Source organism: Chiloscyllium plagiosum, unplaced genomic scaffold (genome assembly GCF_037043375.1).
Source record: "Chiloscyllium plagiosum isolate Xiang-an unplaced genomic scaffold, Cpla_swu_hap1 HiC_scaffold_5, whole genome shotgun sequence".
In the NCBI taxonomy this organism is placed as follows: domain Eukaryota; kingdom Metazoa; phylum Chordata; class Chondrichthyes; order Orectolobiformes; family Hemiscylliidae; genus Chiloscyllium; species Chiloscyllium plagiosum.
In genome coordinates this window covers 121,500,249-121,519,235 of record NW_028270143.1, presented here as the reverse complement: position 1 = coordinate 121,519,235, position 18,987 = coordinate 121,500,249, and the positions used below count along the sequence as shown (strand labels likewise).

Below are 18,987 nucleotides of genomic sequence, written 5' to 3'. Positions count from 1 at the left end.
CAGAGTCAAGTCATTTTTTTTGTAATCTCTCCTCATAACTTAATCCTGAAGTCCAGGTATCATTCTTGCAATCCTACATACTATTCCCTCCAAGGTCAGTATATGTTTCCTAAGGTATGGTGTCCAGATCTGCTGTCACTATTCCAAGTGGGGCCTAACCAGGGTTTTGTATAACAGCAGTATAACTTCTGCATCCTTGTACTCCAGTCATTTCATTTCGTTAGTTTCTGTGCCTGCTTGTGACATTTTAAAGATCAATGCATTTGAACCCCCAAGTCTTTTTGGACATCTACTGTATAGAACATAGAATAATACAGCGCAAGACAGGCCCTTCGGCCTTCGATGTTGCGCCAATCTGTGAATTATTTAAGTCCATCCCCCTACCCTATCCCATCATCATCCATGTGCTTATCCAAGGACTATTTACATAGAACATAGAAGAATACAGCACAGTACAGGCCCTTCGGCCCTCAATGTTGCACCGATCCAAGCCCACTATCCTCCATATGCTTATCCAATGCCCCCTTAAATGCCCATAATGAGGGAGAGTCCACTACTGCTACTGGCAGGGCATTCCATGAACTCACGACTCGCTGAGTAAAGAACCTACCCCTAACATCTGTCCTATACCTACCCCCCCCCCCCCCCCCCCCCCCCCTTAATTTAAAGCTATGCCCCCTTGTAATAGCTGACTCCATACATGGAAAAAGATTCTCACTGTCGACCCTATCTAAATCCCTAATCATCTTGTACACCTCTATCAAGTCACCCCTAAACCTTCTTTTCTCCAATGAAAACAACCCCAAGTGCCTCAGCCTTTCCTCATACGATCTTCCTACCATACCAGACAACATCCTGGTAAACCACCTCTGCACCCGTTCCAGTGCCTCCACATCCTTCCTATAGTATGGCGACCAAAACTGCACACAATACTCCAAATGCGGCCGCACCAGAGTCGTCTACAACTGCAACATGACCTCAGTACTCCGGAACTCAATTCCTCTACCAATAAAAGCCAGTACGCCATTTGCCTTCTTCACCGCACTATTTACCTGGGTGGCAACTTTCAAAGATCTGTGTACATGGACACCAAGATCCCTCTGCTCATCCACGCTACCAAGTATCCGACCATTAGCCCAGTACCCCATCTTTTTGTTACTCTTACCAAAGTGAATCACCTCACACTTAGCTACATTGAACTCCATTTGCCACCTTTCTACCCAGTTCTGCAGCTTATCTATATCCCGCTGTAACCTGCCACATCCTTCCTCACTGTCTACAACTCCTCCGACTTTCGTATCATCCGCAAACTTGGTCACCCAACCTTCTAGCCCCTCCTCCAGGTCATTTATAAAAATGACAAACAGCAGTGGTCCCAAAACAGATCCTTGCGGAACACCGCTAGTGACGGCACTCCAAGATGAACCTTTGCCATCAACTACTACCCTCTGTCTTCTTCCAGCCAGCCAACTCCTAATCCAAACCTCCAACTCACCCTCAATGCCATACCTCCGTATTTTTTGCAGTAGTCTACCATGGGGAACCTTATCAAACGCCTTACTAAAATCCATATACACCACATCTACCGCTTTCCCCTCGTCCACCTCCTTAGTCACCTTCTCAAAGAATTCAATAAGGTTTGTGAGGCACGACCTGCCCTTCACAAAACCATGCTGACTATCCTTGATCACATTATTCCTATCCAGATGTTCATAAATCTTATCCCTTACAATTCTCTCTAAGATTTTGCCCACAACAGAAGTGAGAATCACCGGCCTATAGTTACTAGGGTTATCCCTACTCCCTTTCTTGAACAAGGGAACCACATTTGCTAGTCTCCAATCTTCTGGCACTACTCCTGTAGACAACGAGGACATAAAAATCAAGGCCAATGGCTCTGCAATCTCCTCCCTTGCTTCCCAGAGAATCCTAGGATAAATGCCATCAGGCCCAGGGGACTTATCTATTTTCACCCTTTCCAGAATTTCCAGCACCTCTTCTCTACATACCTCAAAGCCATCCATTCTACTTAATTGTGACTCAGTATTCACATTGACAACAATGTCCTGTTCCTGATTGAATACTGACGAAATGTATTCATTCAGTGTCTCCCCAATCTCTTCAGCCTCCACACGCAACTTCCCACTACTATCCTTGACTGGACCTATTCCTACCCTAGTCATTCTTTTATTCCTGACATACCTATAGAAAGCCTTAGGGTTTTCCCTAATCCTACCAACTAAGGAGCTTTTATGTCCCCTCCTTGCTGCTCTTAGCTCTCTCTTCAGGTCTTTCCTGGCTACCTTATAACTCTCAATCGCCCCAATTGAACCTTCACGCCTCATCTTTACATAGGCCGCCCTCTTCCATTTAACAAGGGATTCCAATTCCTTATTAAACCACGGCTCCCTCACACGACCCTTTCCTCCCTGCCTGACGGGTACATACTTATCAAGGACACTCAATAGTTGCTCCTTGAACAAGCTCCACATATCAATTATGCCCTTGCCTTGAAGCTTACTTTTCCAAGCCACACATCCTAAGTCATGCCTCACTGCATCATAATTTCCCTGCCCCCAGCTATAACTCCTGCCCTGTAGTGCACACTTATCCCTCTCCATCACTAGAGCAAAAGTCACCGAATTGTGGTCACTGTCCCCAAAGTGCTCACCAACCTCTAATTCTAACACCTGGCCTGGTTCATTACCCAGAACCAAATCCAGTATGGCCTCACCTCTTGTTGGCCTATCTACATATTGTGTCCGGAAACCCTCCTGCACACATTGGACAAACACTGACCCATCTAACGATCTTGAGCTATAGCTTTCCCAATCAATATCAGGAAAGTTAAAGTCCCCCATAACAACCACCCTATTACTTTCACTCTTCTCTTGAATCATCCTCGCAATCCTTTCTTCTACGTTTCTAGGACTATTAGGAGGCCTGTAAAAAAAACTCCTAACAGGGTGAGCTCACCTTTCCTATTCCTAACCTCAGCCCAAACTACCTCAGATGGCGAGTCTTCATCCATCGTCCTTTCCACAGCTGTAATACTATCTTTGACAAGCAATGCCACACCTCCCCCTCTTTTACCCCCACCTCTGACCCTACTAAAACATTTTAACCCTGGGACCTGCAACAGCCAATCCTGTCCCTGTTCTACCCATGTCTCCGTAATAGCCACAACATCGAAGTCCCAGGTACCAACCCACGCTGCAAGTTCACCTACCTTATTTCGTATACTTCTTGCATTGAAGTATACACACTTCAAGCCACTTTCCTGTTTACAGGCACCCTCCTTTGAAATTGATGCCATGTTCCTAACCTCCCTACACTCCAGGTCCTGCACCCTAAAGCTACAGTCTGGGTTCCCATGCCCCTGCAGAGTTACTTTAAACCCCCACCCCAAGAGCACTAGCAAACCTCCCACCAAGGATACTGGTGCCTCTCAGGTTCAGGTGCAGACCATCCTGTTTATAGAGGTCCCACCTCCCCCAGAAAGAACCCCAGTTATCCAGATACCGGAATCCCTCCCTCCTGCACCATCCCTGTAGCCACGCATTTAACTGTTCTCTCTCCCTATTCCTCGACTCTCTATCACGTGGCACTGGTAACAAACCAGAGACAACAACTCTGTTCGTTCTAACTTTGAGCTTCCAACCTAGCTCCCTGAAAGCCTGCCTAACATCCTCAGCGCTCCTCCTACCTATGTCATTGGTGCCAATGTGGACCACGACTTCAGGCTGCTCCCCCTCCCCCTTAAGGACCCGGAAAACACGATCAGAGACATTTAAATGCCCCTAATGTGGCTGAGTTAACTACATTGGCAGACAGTGCATTACACACCCTTACCCTTTACTCTGAGTAAAGAACCTGCCTCTGACACCTCAGTCACCCCTCCATTTGCAGCTATGTCCCATCGTACAAGTCAATTTCATAATCCTAGGAAAAAGACTCACTGTCCACCCTATCCACTCCTCTGATTATCTTTTATGTCTCTATTAAATCCCCTCTTAGCCGCCTTCTCTCCAATGAGAACAGACCCAAGTCCCTCAGCCTTTCCTCATAAGACCTTCCCTCCAGACCAGGCAACATCCTGGAAAATGTATTTAACTTTATACCATCTAGAAAGTACCTTGATCTATCCTTTATTGGGCCAAAGTCGATAACATCACACTTGCCTCTTTTGAACTCCATCTTCCACAGCTTAGACCATTCACCTAATCTATCAATATCACTTTGTAACTTTACGCCATCATCTACACTGTCTATAATACCGCCTAACTTTGTGTCATCAGCAAATTTAGATACTTGACTTTCTATGCCGTTATCCATGCGGTTGAACATAACATGAATAACGTGAGGCCCTAACACAGATCCTTGTGGAATGCTATCAGTCACATCCTCTCAATGTGACTATTCTTACCCATTACCCCTATTATCTGTTGCCTGTTACTCAACCAATTTCTGTAAAAGAACCTGAAGGACCTGACAAGATGGATGGAGCAAGTATGACCCCTCTCGCCGCTCAAACCAGAACCATAGGGAATGATTTTAAAATTACAGTTTGCCTTTTTATGACCGAGATGAGAAGAACATTTTTCTGAGTGTGGTGTGATTTTTGAAGTTCTCTGCCTCAGAAGACAGGATCATTCAATGTGTTTTTAAAACAGATGGATAGATTTTTGTTAGGAAGGGAAATTGAGAGTTGTCAGACAAGGATGATGGGATGTGAATTTGAAACATCAAACAGATCAACCGTGGCCTTACTGAATTGCTGGAGCATAATTGTCTAATTCGGCTCCTAATTTTTCTGTTCAGCACCACTCACGACAACTCAGTCTGCAGCAAGAACTGAACAACAACCAAGCCTTCAGCTGTTAGAGGTGGAACAAGCATTTGCACTACACAACTGCCTGGCAATACCAACCAAGAAGAGTAAAATCTTAACCTTGACCAGAAACTGAACTGGACTAGCCAGATTAATACTGTGGCAATAACAACTATAAGTAATTATCTCCTGACTACCCAACCTCTGTACACCATCCACAAGTCGTTCTGGTTTCGCTAACACAAATTTGCTAAAATGTGATTGACGAATTGGGACACTGTTTTGAAAGCATGAACTTTTAAAATGTGCTGGCTGTAATGCGATTACATCACCAACACTTTAAGCACTGTTTCTAAAGCATGATTTTTCTATAATGCAGGGTTGCACAAGAATGCAACCATCGAATTATAGAAGAACTATCTATACTTAGCATAAGTTGAAAGTATGATGGAATGCTCTCCTTTTGTCTGGATGAATGCAACACTCAAGCTGCTTGATACCATCCAGACAAAGCATCTCTTAACTGGCACCCTATCCACCACCTTCAGTGTTGACTTCACCAGTGGCACGCAGGCAGCAGTGTATACCATCTACAGTAACTCTGAGACCCTTCTGACTGCACCTTCCAATCTGTGACCTGAAAGAACAAGGGCATCAGATGCAGGGGGGGACACTGCAAGTTCCACTCCTAGCCACATACTAGCATGACTTGGAACTATATTGTCGTTCCTTCATTGTGGTTGGGTAAAACTGCTGGAGTTTCCTTCCGAACATCAATGTGAGTGTCCCTATACTCCAAACACCTACAGTGGTTCAAGAAGGCAATTCACCACCAGCTCCTTCAATGCAGTTAGAGATGGGCAGTAAGTACTGATACCCACATCGCATGAATGAATAATAATTTTTAAAAAGTGAGAAGGGTGGCCACTCAAATTTCTATTATCACCACATTACAATGATCTTCTCATAATGGATACTCAAATCATTGATTCTCAACAAGACTATTGAAGGGAAATGGCAGAGGTGGAAAGAAGTGCAGAATCAGTGATTGAATTCATCAATGTAATGTCTGTTTTAAAATGCAGTAATTAGGCTTGTCTCTTTCAGCTCACACAAAAGATATGCCATTTACCTGTGAGACTTGTGGGAAGTCATTTAAACGCAGTATGTCACTGAAAGTCCACTCTCTGCAGCATTCGGGAGAGAAACCTTTCAAATGTGAGGTAAGTGCCATGCGATGTTTGCAACTTCCCTCTTCTTTCCACCATTCCCCCATCTTCCCTTTTAACCAGGAAAGAGTCAATCGTTGAAATAGAGTAAAAATATAACTTCCACCTGCTGCTTTTTAGTGAGGTCAATTTCCTTGTTTGTGTCAGAATCAGACATAATAATTTCACCTGGCACTGGTTATGTAATCAAGTAAGATACAAACCCCATTTCCCTCCAAGTTTCATAACTTTATTCACAGAATCAAAGAACTATTACAGTGCAGAAGGAGGCCATTCATCGTATCATGTCTGTATTGGCTTAGTGCATTTTGTGTCTTTCCCCCATACTCTTGCACATTGCTTCTATTTTAATAGCCATTCAACACTTTGTCAGTGTTACACCTTGAGAAATTTAAGATGGAAATACCACTGAATACGTCAGTGTGCTTCAGTGGCTTTTAGTGCCAGAGGCACATTATGGTCTGAAAGTTACAGTCTGGTGTTACTTGTCAGCCTGGTTTTGGGACCAACATCAATGAGGAGTTGAGGCAGAGATGGCGACAGTGAATGTCAGGCTGGTAAGTTGGACCACTGGTGAACTGGCCAGCTTTGTTCTCGCTGACCCAATCTGTTGCAGTCACCCAAGGCCTTGATCAGCTTTTCTTCTTTATGTACTGTTATGCAAGCACTGTGGCATCTATCCTGATAGCTACTTCAGTCAATATGATACTGGTGTGTCATGGATTGAATTGGGAAAATGCAGACTGTGGAGATTTTTTTAATGCTGTTTTGGCAACAGTTTATGATTAAGTCGGTCTGTTCTCAACCTTGGTGTCACATTTGATCTTGAGATGAGTTTCCAGCTTTGTGAGAAAAAAAATTATTTACACTTAAAGTGTTGAAAATGAGAGTGCATAGATTTAAGGTAATTAGCAAAAGAAGCAATGGAGGCACGAAGAGAAACTTTCACACAGCAAGTGGTAAGCATTGTAATGCACTGCCTGAGAGTGTGACAGAGGCAGGTTCAGTGGAGACATTCAAGAAGGAATTAGACTGGTGTCTGAAAAGGAAGAATGTGCAAGGTTTACACACAAAAGGTGGTTGTATGTCACTTGGAGAGCCAGTTCAGAGATCCGGCTTGGACACGGTGGGCCAAATTGCCACCTTGACTATTGAAACAGTTGGGTGATTCTGTGTATTAATATTTTTTTTGACTTCATTAACCAGCTTGTGGAAGAGGCAAGTAGAATTAGTGAAAGTTGGTGCCTTGCAAGGTGTCCTGTCTACGTAGTAACAGGCATTGGCCATTCTGCCTTGTTTGCCGTTTAGTTGCATTCATTTACATGCTAAAACCTGAAAGCTATAGCTTTGAGTGCTGATCTAATAGTGGTATCCAGAACTAGGAGGCACAGTTTCAGAATAAAGCCTATTTATGGCTGTCATGTGGAGGAATATCTTGATCTTAGGACTTCTCTGAACATATTCAGACCTGAGAGAGACAGATATCTATTCAGGTAAACAGGCAGAAAAGTGGAGTTAAGGTCAAGATTTTATTGACTGGTTAAGCAGGCATGAGTATCCATATGCCTACTGCTGCCCCTTTTTCGATGTGCTTAAGTTCCAGAAGTATCAGAAACAGTACCAAACATCTACTTGGAAACTTGCCTCTATTCTTACTATACTGTTTAATAGTTATTATATGCATCTGCTAGACATTTTTTGGCAATTGACTCACTTGTTTTGAAACAAAGTGGGAATTTTGGCATAGCATACTCTGAGGCAGCAATGGTCACATTCACAAGTCTTTTGTCCCCTGAGGTTGCAATAATTTTCCAAGCCTTGCAATGGAGTCACTGTGGGGAAAACACTTGCGAAGCTGAGTTTAAAAAGTCTTATATATATATATATATCCATGCGAATTGTATTTTTTCAATATGTTTTGACGTGTATTAAATACGTGAAATTCTTCTTCTTCCCCCTGAGTCACGGTCCGCTTATAACCTAAAATCACAGGGTCTCAAGCCTTAGGCTGCTAGGGCTTCTTGCTGTCCTGCTTCCTCACTGTCGACACCAGCGAGTGTCAAGTACTTCTCCACAGCGATGCAGCTGACTTTGGAACCCAATGACTTTCCCATCCAAACCCCTACCACTTTCTTTATGGCCTCGGTCCCTGATATGCTGAGAGTCCTCATATCTCAGAGTGGCTCACAAGACTGAATTCATCTTTATGTGCATCCTGTAATCAAATAGTTCCTTTCCAATGAACAGGAATTCGTAGAGCAAGGAGAAATGGAAAGTTAGGTGTGAAGTATCATCTTGAGGTTTCCGGTAGCAAGGGTTTACTAAACCAAAACAGAAATTGCTGGAGAAGCTCAGCAGTTCTGGCAGCATCTGTGGAGAGAAATCAGAGTTATCATTGTGGGTCCAGTGACTCTCCTTCAGACCCTTCTTCAGGTGAGCAAGAGTATTCTGTTGTCTTACATGGGTTCAAGTCCTACCTGCTTCTGAGGTGTGTAATAACATTGGCAAATGGGTTGATTATAAAATATGTATTTCTTGTGCTGAAAGCAACTTTCTAAAATGGAGGTCGATCTGGATCTGTTGCTGTTTGTAATTTGGTACATTCCATTTCTGATTTTTATAATGGCTGAGGCTTGGCAGAAAGATCCAGGGTGAGGCAGAGGATAAAGAGAGCAGCAGGAAAATGAGACCAGTAATGTCTGTGTCAGGGTGTTAATGGTACTATTGTACTCTGGCATCACATCAGTTTCAGTCGAATTATTGTTACATGAGCTTATGCCCAATAGCTACTTTTGATTTAGCAGTTGTATAAAGACAAACATTTAAGATTTGGAGTTTTACCCCCGTCCTTTGATAGCACCATCTTTGAAGGGGCAATTGGTAGCAAGGGAAGCGTAGGTATAATGATTTAAGAATCATTTGTCCAGTTGTTTCTTCCTAGTACCTGTTGAAAATTTTTGAATTTAGTTAACATTTATAAAACCCTGGAATGGAAGCTGGGGTAAACATTGCATTTGCATTTACTGTAAGGAGCTGCACTAACCCTACCTTTTTACACTTGTGTCTTCAATCATTAGAACTGCAATGAAAGATTCCAGTACAAGTATCAGTTGCGCTCTCATATGAGCATCCACATCGGACACAAGCAGTTCATGTGCCAATGGTGCGGCAAGGACTTTAACATGAAGCAGTATTTCGATGAACATATGAAGACGCACACTGGTACGACTTTTCAACTTTAACTAGACAGCTATTGTGATCAGAATTCAAAGCTCAAAGGACAATATAACTTTTCTGTCCTCTAAGGAAAGTGGTGATGTATCTGACGCAGAATTGTTTGGAGGGTGGGGGAGAAGGAACAGTAATCATTTCAAATAATTTGTTCGCCTGTTTCATTCTGAAAGAATAAATAAGCTTTTTTGTCATTTACTTCAATTTTAGATTACTTAGTGTGGAAACAGGCCCTTCAGCCCAACAAGTCCACACCGACTGGCCGAAGCGCAACCCACCCAGACCCATTTCCCCTACATTTACCCCTTCAGCTAACACTACACTAGCCCAATTTCCTCCATATGCTTATCCAATGCCCGCTTAAATGCCCATAAAGAGGGAGAGTCCACCACTGCTACTGGCAGGGTATTCCATGAACTCACGACTCGCTGAGTAAAGAACCTACCCCTAACATCTGTCCTATACCTACCACCCCTTAATTTAAAGCTATGCCCCCTCGTAATAGCTGACTCCATACGTGGAAAAAGGTTCTCATGGTCAACCCGATCTAAACCCCTAATCATCTTGTACACCTCTATCAAGTCACCCCTAATCCTCCTTTTATCCAATGAAAACAGCCCCAAGTGCCTCAGCCTTTCCTCATACGATCTTCCTACCATACCAGGCAACATCCTGGTAAACCTCCTCTGCACCCGTTCCAGTGCCTCCACATTCTTCCTATAGTATGGCGACCAAAACTGCACACAATACTCCAGATGCGGCTACACCAGAGTCTTATACAACTGCAACATGACCTCAGGGCTCCGGAACTCAATTCCTCTACCAATAAAAGCCAGTACGCCATATGCCGCCTTCACTGCACTATTTACCTGGGTGGCAACTTTCAGAGATCTATGTACATGGACGCCAAGATCCCTCTGTTCATCCACACTACCAAGTATCCGACCATTAGCCCAGTACCCCATCTTTTTGTTACTCTTACCAAAGTGAATCACCTCACACTTAGCTACATTGAACTCCATTTGCCACCTTTCTGCCCAGCTCTGCAACTTATCTATATCCCGCTGTAACCTGACACATCCTTCCTCACTGTCAACAACTCCACCGACTTTCGTATCATCCGCAAACTTGCTCACCCAACCTTCTAGCCCCTTCTCCAGGTCATTTATAAAAATGATAAATAGCAATGGTCCCAAAACAGATCCTTGCAGAACACCTTGGCAGATCCTTGGTCCCGACCAACCCCCTCAAAATATTTTAAGAAGGTAGCCACATCCTAACATTTTCTTATTTTCAAGGTAGATATGAAGTGCGTGTCCCAGATGTGATGTGACTGGTCAAAACTATTTAATGTTAAGCAAAACACTATTTAAACACTATAATTAAAATACAAACAAAAGAAAGGAATTTTAAATAACTACTATTGGAAAACTTAACTGAATAATAGATACAGTACCTTTTGCTAATTAACTATTTCAATATAGTAACATCCCATAAACATACCCCTTCGCAAAAAAGTAAATTCAGATACAGATTTTTACATGCAGTTCTCAGTTCCATGAGGAAACAACATCAAGAGAAATTTCAGAGAAAGTAGCAGTTAGGAATAATTTTCTTAAGCACCAACCCTTCTGGGACCCAAACAGCCTCTAACTGCTATTACTAAAAATAAACTAGAAAGACTGATTCGTGAGAACTGGCCACTCCTCTTCTATTGTTACAAAAATATCTAAAGGCCCATTAAACTATTGACTTAGGCAATCTGCAGTAGCCACTTCAGCACCTCTGCCTTTACAACCTCCCCTCAAAAAAACACCCAGAACAAAATTATTATTACCTCACAGGAGGAAACTGGAGCACGCAGACATAGGGAGAATATGTAAACACAGTCGCCGAGGGCAAAATTGAACTTGGGTCCCAATGCTAACCACTGAGCCACCATGCTTTATTCTTTATTCATTCATGGGATGAGGGTGTCACTGGCTAGGCATTTATTGCCCATCCTTGCCAAGAGGACAGTTAAGAGTCAACCACATTGTTGTGGGTCTGGAGTCACATGTCTCCCAGACCAAGTAAGGATGGGAATTTCCTTCCCTAAAGGACATTAGTGAACCAGACATTGTTCTAAGAAAAAAAACAATGGATTCATGATCATCATTAGATTCTTAATTCCAAATATTTATTGAATTCATATTCTACCATCTGTTGTGGCAGGATTCGAACCCAGGTCCCCAAATCATTATCTGAGTCTCTGGATTAACAGTCCAGTGATAATACCACTAGGCCACGTCCTCCCCTTAATGCCACCATATTATCTTGGCTATGAAGGATTCTGTGGAGTCCAGAGGTTGTGAGAAATGCACCCTGTTTCTTTCTCGTAACTTCCTGCTGCTTCTTCACTGCTGCTTCTAGATTGGTATCATCAACAAAACTTTTAATCTCGATCTGTTTTTGTATATGTGTGTACACTGCATTTGTGTGCATGCATATACATGTGGCAAACGTTTGTACATACGAGAGAAATTAGATTTTAAAGTGGTTCAAAGGGAGTTCCACTAGTCAGTGCAAGTCGGAGAATTATAAGTTTATTGCTACATTCTTCATTATTGCTAAAGTTTATGCTCAAGCAAGACAGAAGCTTATATCCTAATGCATGGGACAGTTGACCAAGTCAGCTGATCGTTATCTGACAGTCTCTAGTAGTCAAGCCACTAAATTATTAGTATTTGATCAAGCATTCAGATCTTTGTTGAAAGATCTATACCACTATAGAAATGGCTGTAACTTTGTGTTCCAAAGTGAAAATGAAAGGGAAAACCTACACACTGGTTGCTTGATCTTGGTGACAATATCTGTTTTCAACTCTTAGGTGTACAAAAGGAACTTCGCAGATGGTAATTTAAAACGCTGATATGAGCCATTCTGAGTAAAACCCATGTCCAGGGATCTTGGTTATTTGCCTCCGGCTAATGCATCAAAAAGTCTTGTGCCTCTACCAGGAATTCTGTAAAAATTATACTGTCTGTCTTTCTCCCTATGTTAGCATGGTAATATACTTCCCTTTTGATCTGGAAATGCAATATTATGAAGAAAGTTTCCACTCATTTTTCCTTTTCGCTGGGTACAGTTCCATGAATTCCTGGCATTCTGTTACCTCATCACAATGGCCATTCATCAAGTGTAAGGCCAGATCTGTTTTTGCAATCTGTTTGATCATATAAGCCATCAGCCTGTGCTGCCCTCCACAAATGTGTAATTTCTATTTCCAAGTCAGATTGGTGTGTGACTTGGAGGGAAACTCAAAGGTGATGAGACTCCCATGTATCTGCTGCTCTCGACCTTCTAGTCATGATTTGGAGATGCCGGTGTTGGACTGGGGTGTACAAAGTTAAAAATCACACACCAGGTTATTGTCCAACAGGTTTAATTGGAAGCATACTAGCTTTCAGAGCGACGCTCCTTCATCAGGTGATCACCTGATGTGCTTCCAATTAAACCTGTTGGACTATAACCTTGTGTTGTGTGATTTTTAACCTTGACCTTCTAGATATTGATGATTGATAGGTGCTATCTTGGAACCCTCAATGAATTTCTTGTAAATAGTACATGCTGCTGCAACTCTGAGTCTGAAGTGGAGGGAGTAAATTTTGAAGGTGATGGTTGAGATGCAGATGCTTTGTCTGGATAGTTAGAATTTCTTAAATATTGATGCTATTCTGATCAAGTCAAGTGGAAAGTATTTAATCCTGCTCTTGTGTCTTGTTGATGGTGGCCAGACTGAGAGGTCATAAGGTGAATTAGATGGAACCAGCTGGAATTGTTCACCGTAGAACGGAGCAAGTTAACAGTGGAGAGGGATTTGATGGGAAGGTAGGCAGAGTTGATGGAACATTCCTAATTCTGAAGTAGAAAGTGTTTTTGAGTGGCACGAAGTTCAGTAATCAGAGGACATAGATTTCAGATAATGGCAAAAGAACCAGAAAGAGCACAGCAAGTTGTTAAGTGTCTGAAATGTGCTACCTGAAAAGTGGGGTATCGAAACAGATTAAATTGTAATTTTCAAATGTGTTTGCATGCAGACTTAAAAAGAAAACAACATGTAGGGCTGTGTGGAAAGAGCCGGGACAGACTAATTGAATAAATTGCAGGCATGGCATAGACATGAGCCAGGTGACCACCACCTGTCCTGTGTCATTCTGTAATTTAGGACAATATAATGCTGGGTCATAATAAGAGATAGGAACAGGACATTCATGCCCTTAAGTCTGCTATGCCATTCCATACAATCATAGTTGATCAACCTCAGGCTGATAGGAACTGAAGAGAAAGGAACAGCAGTAGACATTAAAGTTCCAAAGCTAGTGAGTCAGAATCACATTTTCACTATGTCACTATGCTGAATCATTCAGTCCTGAGTGTCAGAGGCAACCTCTTGTCTGTTGCTTCTGACTTTAGCTCATGGCTACTTCAGATCCAGCTTTGCTTGATTGCGTTACATGTTCATTTCTCTGCCGTTTTGTTCTTGGGACCTGTCTCTCTCAAGTTTGTCACTTGCTGTCCATCACAAAAGCCTTGATAAACTGGCAGACTGCCTGGAACTGCGAGTAACAGTTACATTGATTGCAATCAGGGGCAGTTATGTTGATTGCAAAAACCAAAAGAACTGTGGATTCTGGAAATCAAACAAAAACAGAAATGGCTGAAAAGCTCAGCAGATGTGGAGAGAAATCATAGTTAAATGTTTTATCCCTTCCTCTAGTAGTTGGGCTCATATACAACCCAGCTCAGGTAAGGATGGCAAGTTTCTTCTCCAAAGGACATTAGTAAATTGATTTCTGTTTGTAACAGTCTGTCAACTTCTCATCATTTTCTTAACTGCCATAGTGGGAATTTAACTATGGTTTACAGAACTAAGGGGTAAATGGAATTGAGACTTTAAAAATTTGCTGCAGCTATGATGGGCAAGTGGCCGCCTTCAGAGCTGTGTCATTGTGTTCTCTGGATTGTTGTCCAATAACATGACTTCTACATGATTGTAACCTCTTGGCAATTCAGGGCTGCAAGTTGAGTTTATATCCTCACTAATTGCTGAGTTAAAATGAAAAATTAATCTTTTATTTGCTTCCAGGGGAGAAACCGTACATCTGTGAAATCTGTGGCAAGAGCTTCACCAGCCGGCCAAACATGAAACGGCACCGCCGGACGCACACAGGCGAGAAGCCATATCCATGCGATGTCTGTGGACAGCGCTTTCGTTTCTCCAACATGCTGAAGGCGCACAAGCAGAAGTGTTTCCGAGTCACCAACCCCATCACGGCAGACAGCAACCCCCTGAGCCTCACATCCGCCACGCCTCCCAACTCCAGTAATCCTCTCATCAGCCCCCATCCCCAATCACACCCTCACTCCCTCCCTCTGCCCCTCCTTCACTCCCTCCCACCAACTCTCCCCCCTCCCCCGCACCTTCCGCCACCACCTCCCCTGTTTCCAGCTGGACGGATAAACGCCAACAACAACTGAATGGCTGTAAACGGAGGGCAGTTTTGGCCCTCCGAACAAAAGAAGAGACAAATGACTGTAGCAAACAGTCAGAAGCGCGCACTGGGTGTGACGCTGAATATATTCTGTTACCTGGAAGGAATATAACCAAAGGGGGCATACTTAACGAATGGGGACTCAGAGTCAAGCAACCTTGAAAAAAATCATGATTGATTTATGTAACAAAAAAAACTATTTTGGTGTATTATTTACAGTAAGGATGTAGACAAAGGATTTTTGTTTTTTAATGTCATTATAGGACTAAAGGCTATTACCAAGTAGTCTGAACTACTTTTAAAGGCAGCCTAGACTTAAACTGCTCTCACTTAAAAAAAAAGACTTTTTCTGTTTGCGTTTTTGAGCATAAATATCCCTGCGGCATATAATGCAAGAAGGACATGTACAGATTTAATGCAGAGAGCAAAGCTAAGCAGCAGCCCTTCATAAATGTGTTTCTAATATACTTAATTAGCAAGGTATTTTGTGATTCCTCCCCTTTCTAAGCATCCCTTTCCATCTCTACAAATCCAATTCCTTCCCATACCCAATCCCACTCCTCTACAAACCCAACCTCTTCCCAACCCCAAATCTCCCCTCATTCCCAAACCCAGACCCATCCTTTTGAGCCTCCAAAGTGTAACCTGCTATTTTTTTAACACATGTTTAATTAAGTAAAGCAAGCTGTGCTTGTGTGTAGCAAGTTGAACCATTTACCGTGGCATGTCTAAACCGACTTGACCTTTTAGCAGCCATTGTCGTCTTATGAGTGAACCGGAACAGTGTTTATTTTACCATGGACTGTAGAGCTTACCACAGAAGCAACTGAGGTGAGAGGATAAGAGCGAATGGAACCAAGTGACTCCAGCTTGTGGCCAAGTACAGACACCAAAGAGGGAACGACGAACAAGATCAGTCACAGAAAGTAGGACTTCTCTCTCAGGCAATTAACAGCCTGGAGGTAGGGACCTGGGTGGATTGCAAAAGTATGCTGTATCCACCTCCTACACCAGTTCACCTTACTGACTGCTTTGCCTCCAAAATTTATGGACATGTTTGTTGGGGCCTGCCAGGGATCCCTTGGAGGACCAAGTTAGCACTTGATGATCACGAGCACTGTCGCTTTTAATAGGAAAGTAGAGTTAATAAAGACAGAAAGAAGTATTTTCTTTTAATATTTAAAGTGCAGCAGAAGGACAGACCATTCCAATCGTTCTTATAGAACTGAGTCTGTAGTTTAAATGGGAATGAAACTGGTCAGTGCTGTTCAGGAGGATTCTGCACTAAGCCAAGCAGGCATGGTGTAATGGAAGGACTGAGAAATTGCGTGCAGAAGAAGTCAAGTAAGGAGTTTTGAGGTGTTGAAATCTCAGCAACAAGAAATATTGGGAAATATGTTGCTTTAAGTTGCAGCTGATGTGAGGGTTTTTGCACTGTTCATTAACATGAAACTTTACAGGCCCCAGGGAATAAAAAAGAGATGACATTCTCTTGCAAATGGTTGCCTTAAAGGACTTGACTTACAGAGTTTAGCAAGACATGGTTGGGAATCATTAGATATATTTGCACATCACAGAGATACTTCTCTCCCTCCTCCTGCAATTGTCATCAAATGTAGCTGAAATTCAGTCATAGAAACAATATGATGGGCTCAGATCTAAAGTGTGGTCAAATTAGAAGTGTGACTTGGTACCAGAACTGGGGATTCTTCTTTTTGTCTGGAGTTAAGCCCAGATGCGTCAGATGTTTGCTGTCTGACGTAGGACTTTCAGCACATACTTCAGTATTTCAGATAGTGCCTTTGTCATTATGCTGCTACTCTAGGATGAAAATCTCCTTGACTAGCTTCCCCCTGATCAAGGGCTTTTATTTTACTGGAAGGCATCCAGTATAATTGTGGCCCTGCTCACAAGCGTGAGCAAACACTCACAATTGACAGTGACAATGCGAGGTCTGGTTGAGCTTTTGATTTGGTAACCCTTCCAGTAACTGTTCAGGGTGGACTATATGACAAACCCAGGGATATTAATTGCATTGCTGCAGCATCCTTTCTGTCTGAGTCCAATTCACCTGAGACATCTTGACTTCAAAAATGGTGTGCCTTTCAAAGGTGCAGTTTTGTAAGTAGGATCGAAGGAGGAGGACAGAGAGGAGCAGTCTTCCATTGGCAACTCTGATACCATTGCTGCTACAGGTACCTTACCAGAAAGGTCTTGTACTTGACACAGCTGTCTGCTTGTGGGGGATTTTCACATATAGCTTTATGGGAAGAGTTCCCCAAAATTGAATCATTTCTATATGCTGCCATTTTAATCACCTTCTGTTCTATTGGACTAATGGATATTGCCATCCCTTTTAACTTGAACACTAACCTAGATTTTAAAGCATTACAAAGGGGAGAGCTTAATTTTTGAAGCCCACCTTAAACTGCAGCAATTACTTTCTTTGGGAGCTGGAAGAGACCTCTGATTTTAGGGTGGGATTTTGTTGAATCATGCGGACATTACACTACATCCTCGCCACAGATTAATCTTTGTGTAATCATTAAATATCCATTTTTCCCTACCTATCCTAAAGTTTATTTGATCATAATGCAGGATTAAAATAATAGAAATTCAACTGAAACATTCAGTTTCATTGATGTGCTTATAGGCTGCTTTAACCATTTAAATCACTATTTTGCACCGGGGCATGGGAGAAGGCATTCTCTGTTTCTGACCTGCAGATTTTAGAGGAATCATTACTCTACTATTAGTAACAGCAGAGCAAAGTTTGTTTGCAAGTGCATTGTTAAGTCTCAAACTTTTTTTTTCACAGAAATTAACGTGCAGTATTTGTCATTGTACAGAGACAAGGAGGAAAATATCAGTGAAGCATCGCAGTATTTTTAATATGCTCTTATCGGATACAGAGTTTAAAAAATAAAATAAAATAAAAAGTTGGTTATTGTAAAGACATAGGACTTTTAATATTCAATGTTTTGATACTTTTGAATTCTGCCTGATTTGCTCATCCAGGAGATAAAGGACGACTGCACCTTGAGGCAGTAGCAATCTTTGGGACGGGCATCCTGATACTTATTTCCAGTATTGATAATTCAGCCGACTTTTAATTGGAATTGGTGTTCTAACATAGGAGCCCTCAGTTCATTAGCAAGTAAACCTGCTAATTCTCTCAGATGCAGCAAAGCAGCATGGTGTAATGGGATGCTAGCCTGTTGTTATAGGATCCAACAGTAATGACAGCAAACTTTGTTCCAAGTTTGCAATTCAGGACAAAACTGTGATCAAAGGGGGTTTATGGGATCCTTTGCACAAAACAGTATAATGTGAATCATCCATTTCAGCTGTTCCTTTTCCTTCAGATCCTGGAATTTAATTTGTATGATATTCTCATCTTTCATTATATATTTTATATATATATTCTGCTAATAATTGCATGCTAAATGGAATTCAACCAGAGGGAGGGAGCGGTTATGATTCTGTGCTTCCTTCTGCAGCCTTCATCTCTTCATTGTACTTTTTAATTCCCTGCAATACATAATCCTTCTATTTTATTTAACAATTCTAAAAAAGAGTTGGATGAAATTATCTCTAATAAAAAAAATTCTTTTTAAAAAAAGGCTATTGGCCATCACAAAGTGAGAAACCTGTGCACGTAAATGATGTAGCCAAGTGCAATCTGTCAAAACTGCAGCTGAGAGTCTCAATTCACACCTTTAAGGATTGCCTTGGCTTTTTCAGAGGCGCACTGCCTGTGGGTATCACATTGTTGCCACACGTATTCGTTTAAAACAAAATTTGAAGCCCTAGTTCTAATTGCAACAACTTCTGGAATCCATCCGGTTAATGGTGAGGTTATTATATCATTCCACTCATTATGGAAGTACTTCAAACAGGCGTGCTCTGGCCTGCCAAGTCCCTGAGGCTATATTGAGTTAAGGTTTGGTCTCCAGCTGTGTTCATGGAGGATTTTTTTTTAAATTAAGTTTAAAGGCTGTTGTTCAGAGTTTGAGAAACATGAACAAGGTTAGCACTGAATTGGAGCCTTTTAACCCTTTGTTGACATCCTTATTTCACAGTGAATGTTACTTTTGCTGTACAAAATGAAATCATGGGTGAATTGATTCATAAGCTTCGTTTAGGTAAGCTGTATTTACAA

At 42.1% G+C, this 18,987-nt stretch overlaps 1 protein-coding gene across 6 annotated transcripts in view; it reads left to right on the top strand.

The window, feature by feature from the left end:
- Positions 1 to 17,783, top strand: part of zbtb47b (zinc finger and BTB domain containing 47b) — a 284,308-nt gene extending 266,525 nt beyond the window's left edge. For all 6 annotated transcript variants that reach the window (XM_043690834.2, XM_043690832.2, XM_087987612.1 and 3 more), the window contains exons 4-6: positions 5,939 to 6,054; positions 9,138 to 9,282; positions 14,420 to 17,783. In XM_043690834.2, coding sequence (XP_043546769.1) covers positions 5,939 to 6,054; positions 9,138 to 9,282; positions 14,420 to 14,811 — 653 coding nt within the window. In that variant the 3' untranslated portion in view covers positions 14,812 to 17,783. The remainder of the gene's footprint in view (positions 1 to 5,938; positions 6,055 to 9,137; positions 9,283 to 14,419) is intronic.
- The last annotated feature ends 1,204 nt before the right edge of the window (positions 17,784 to 18,987 follow it).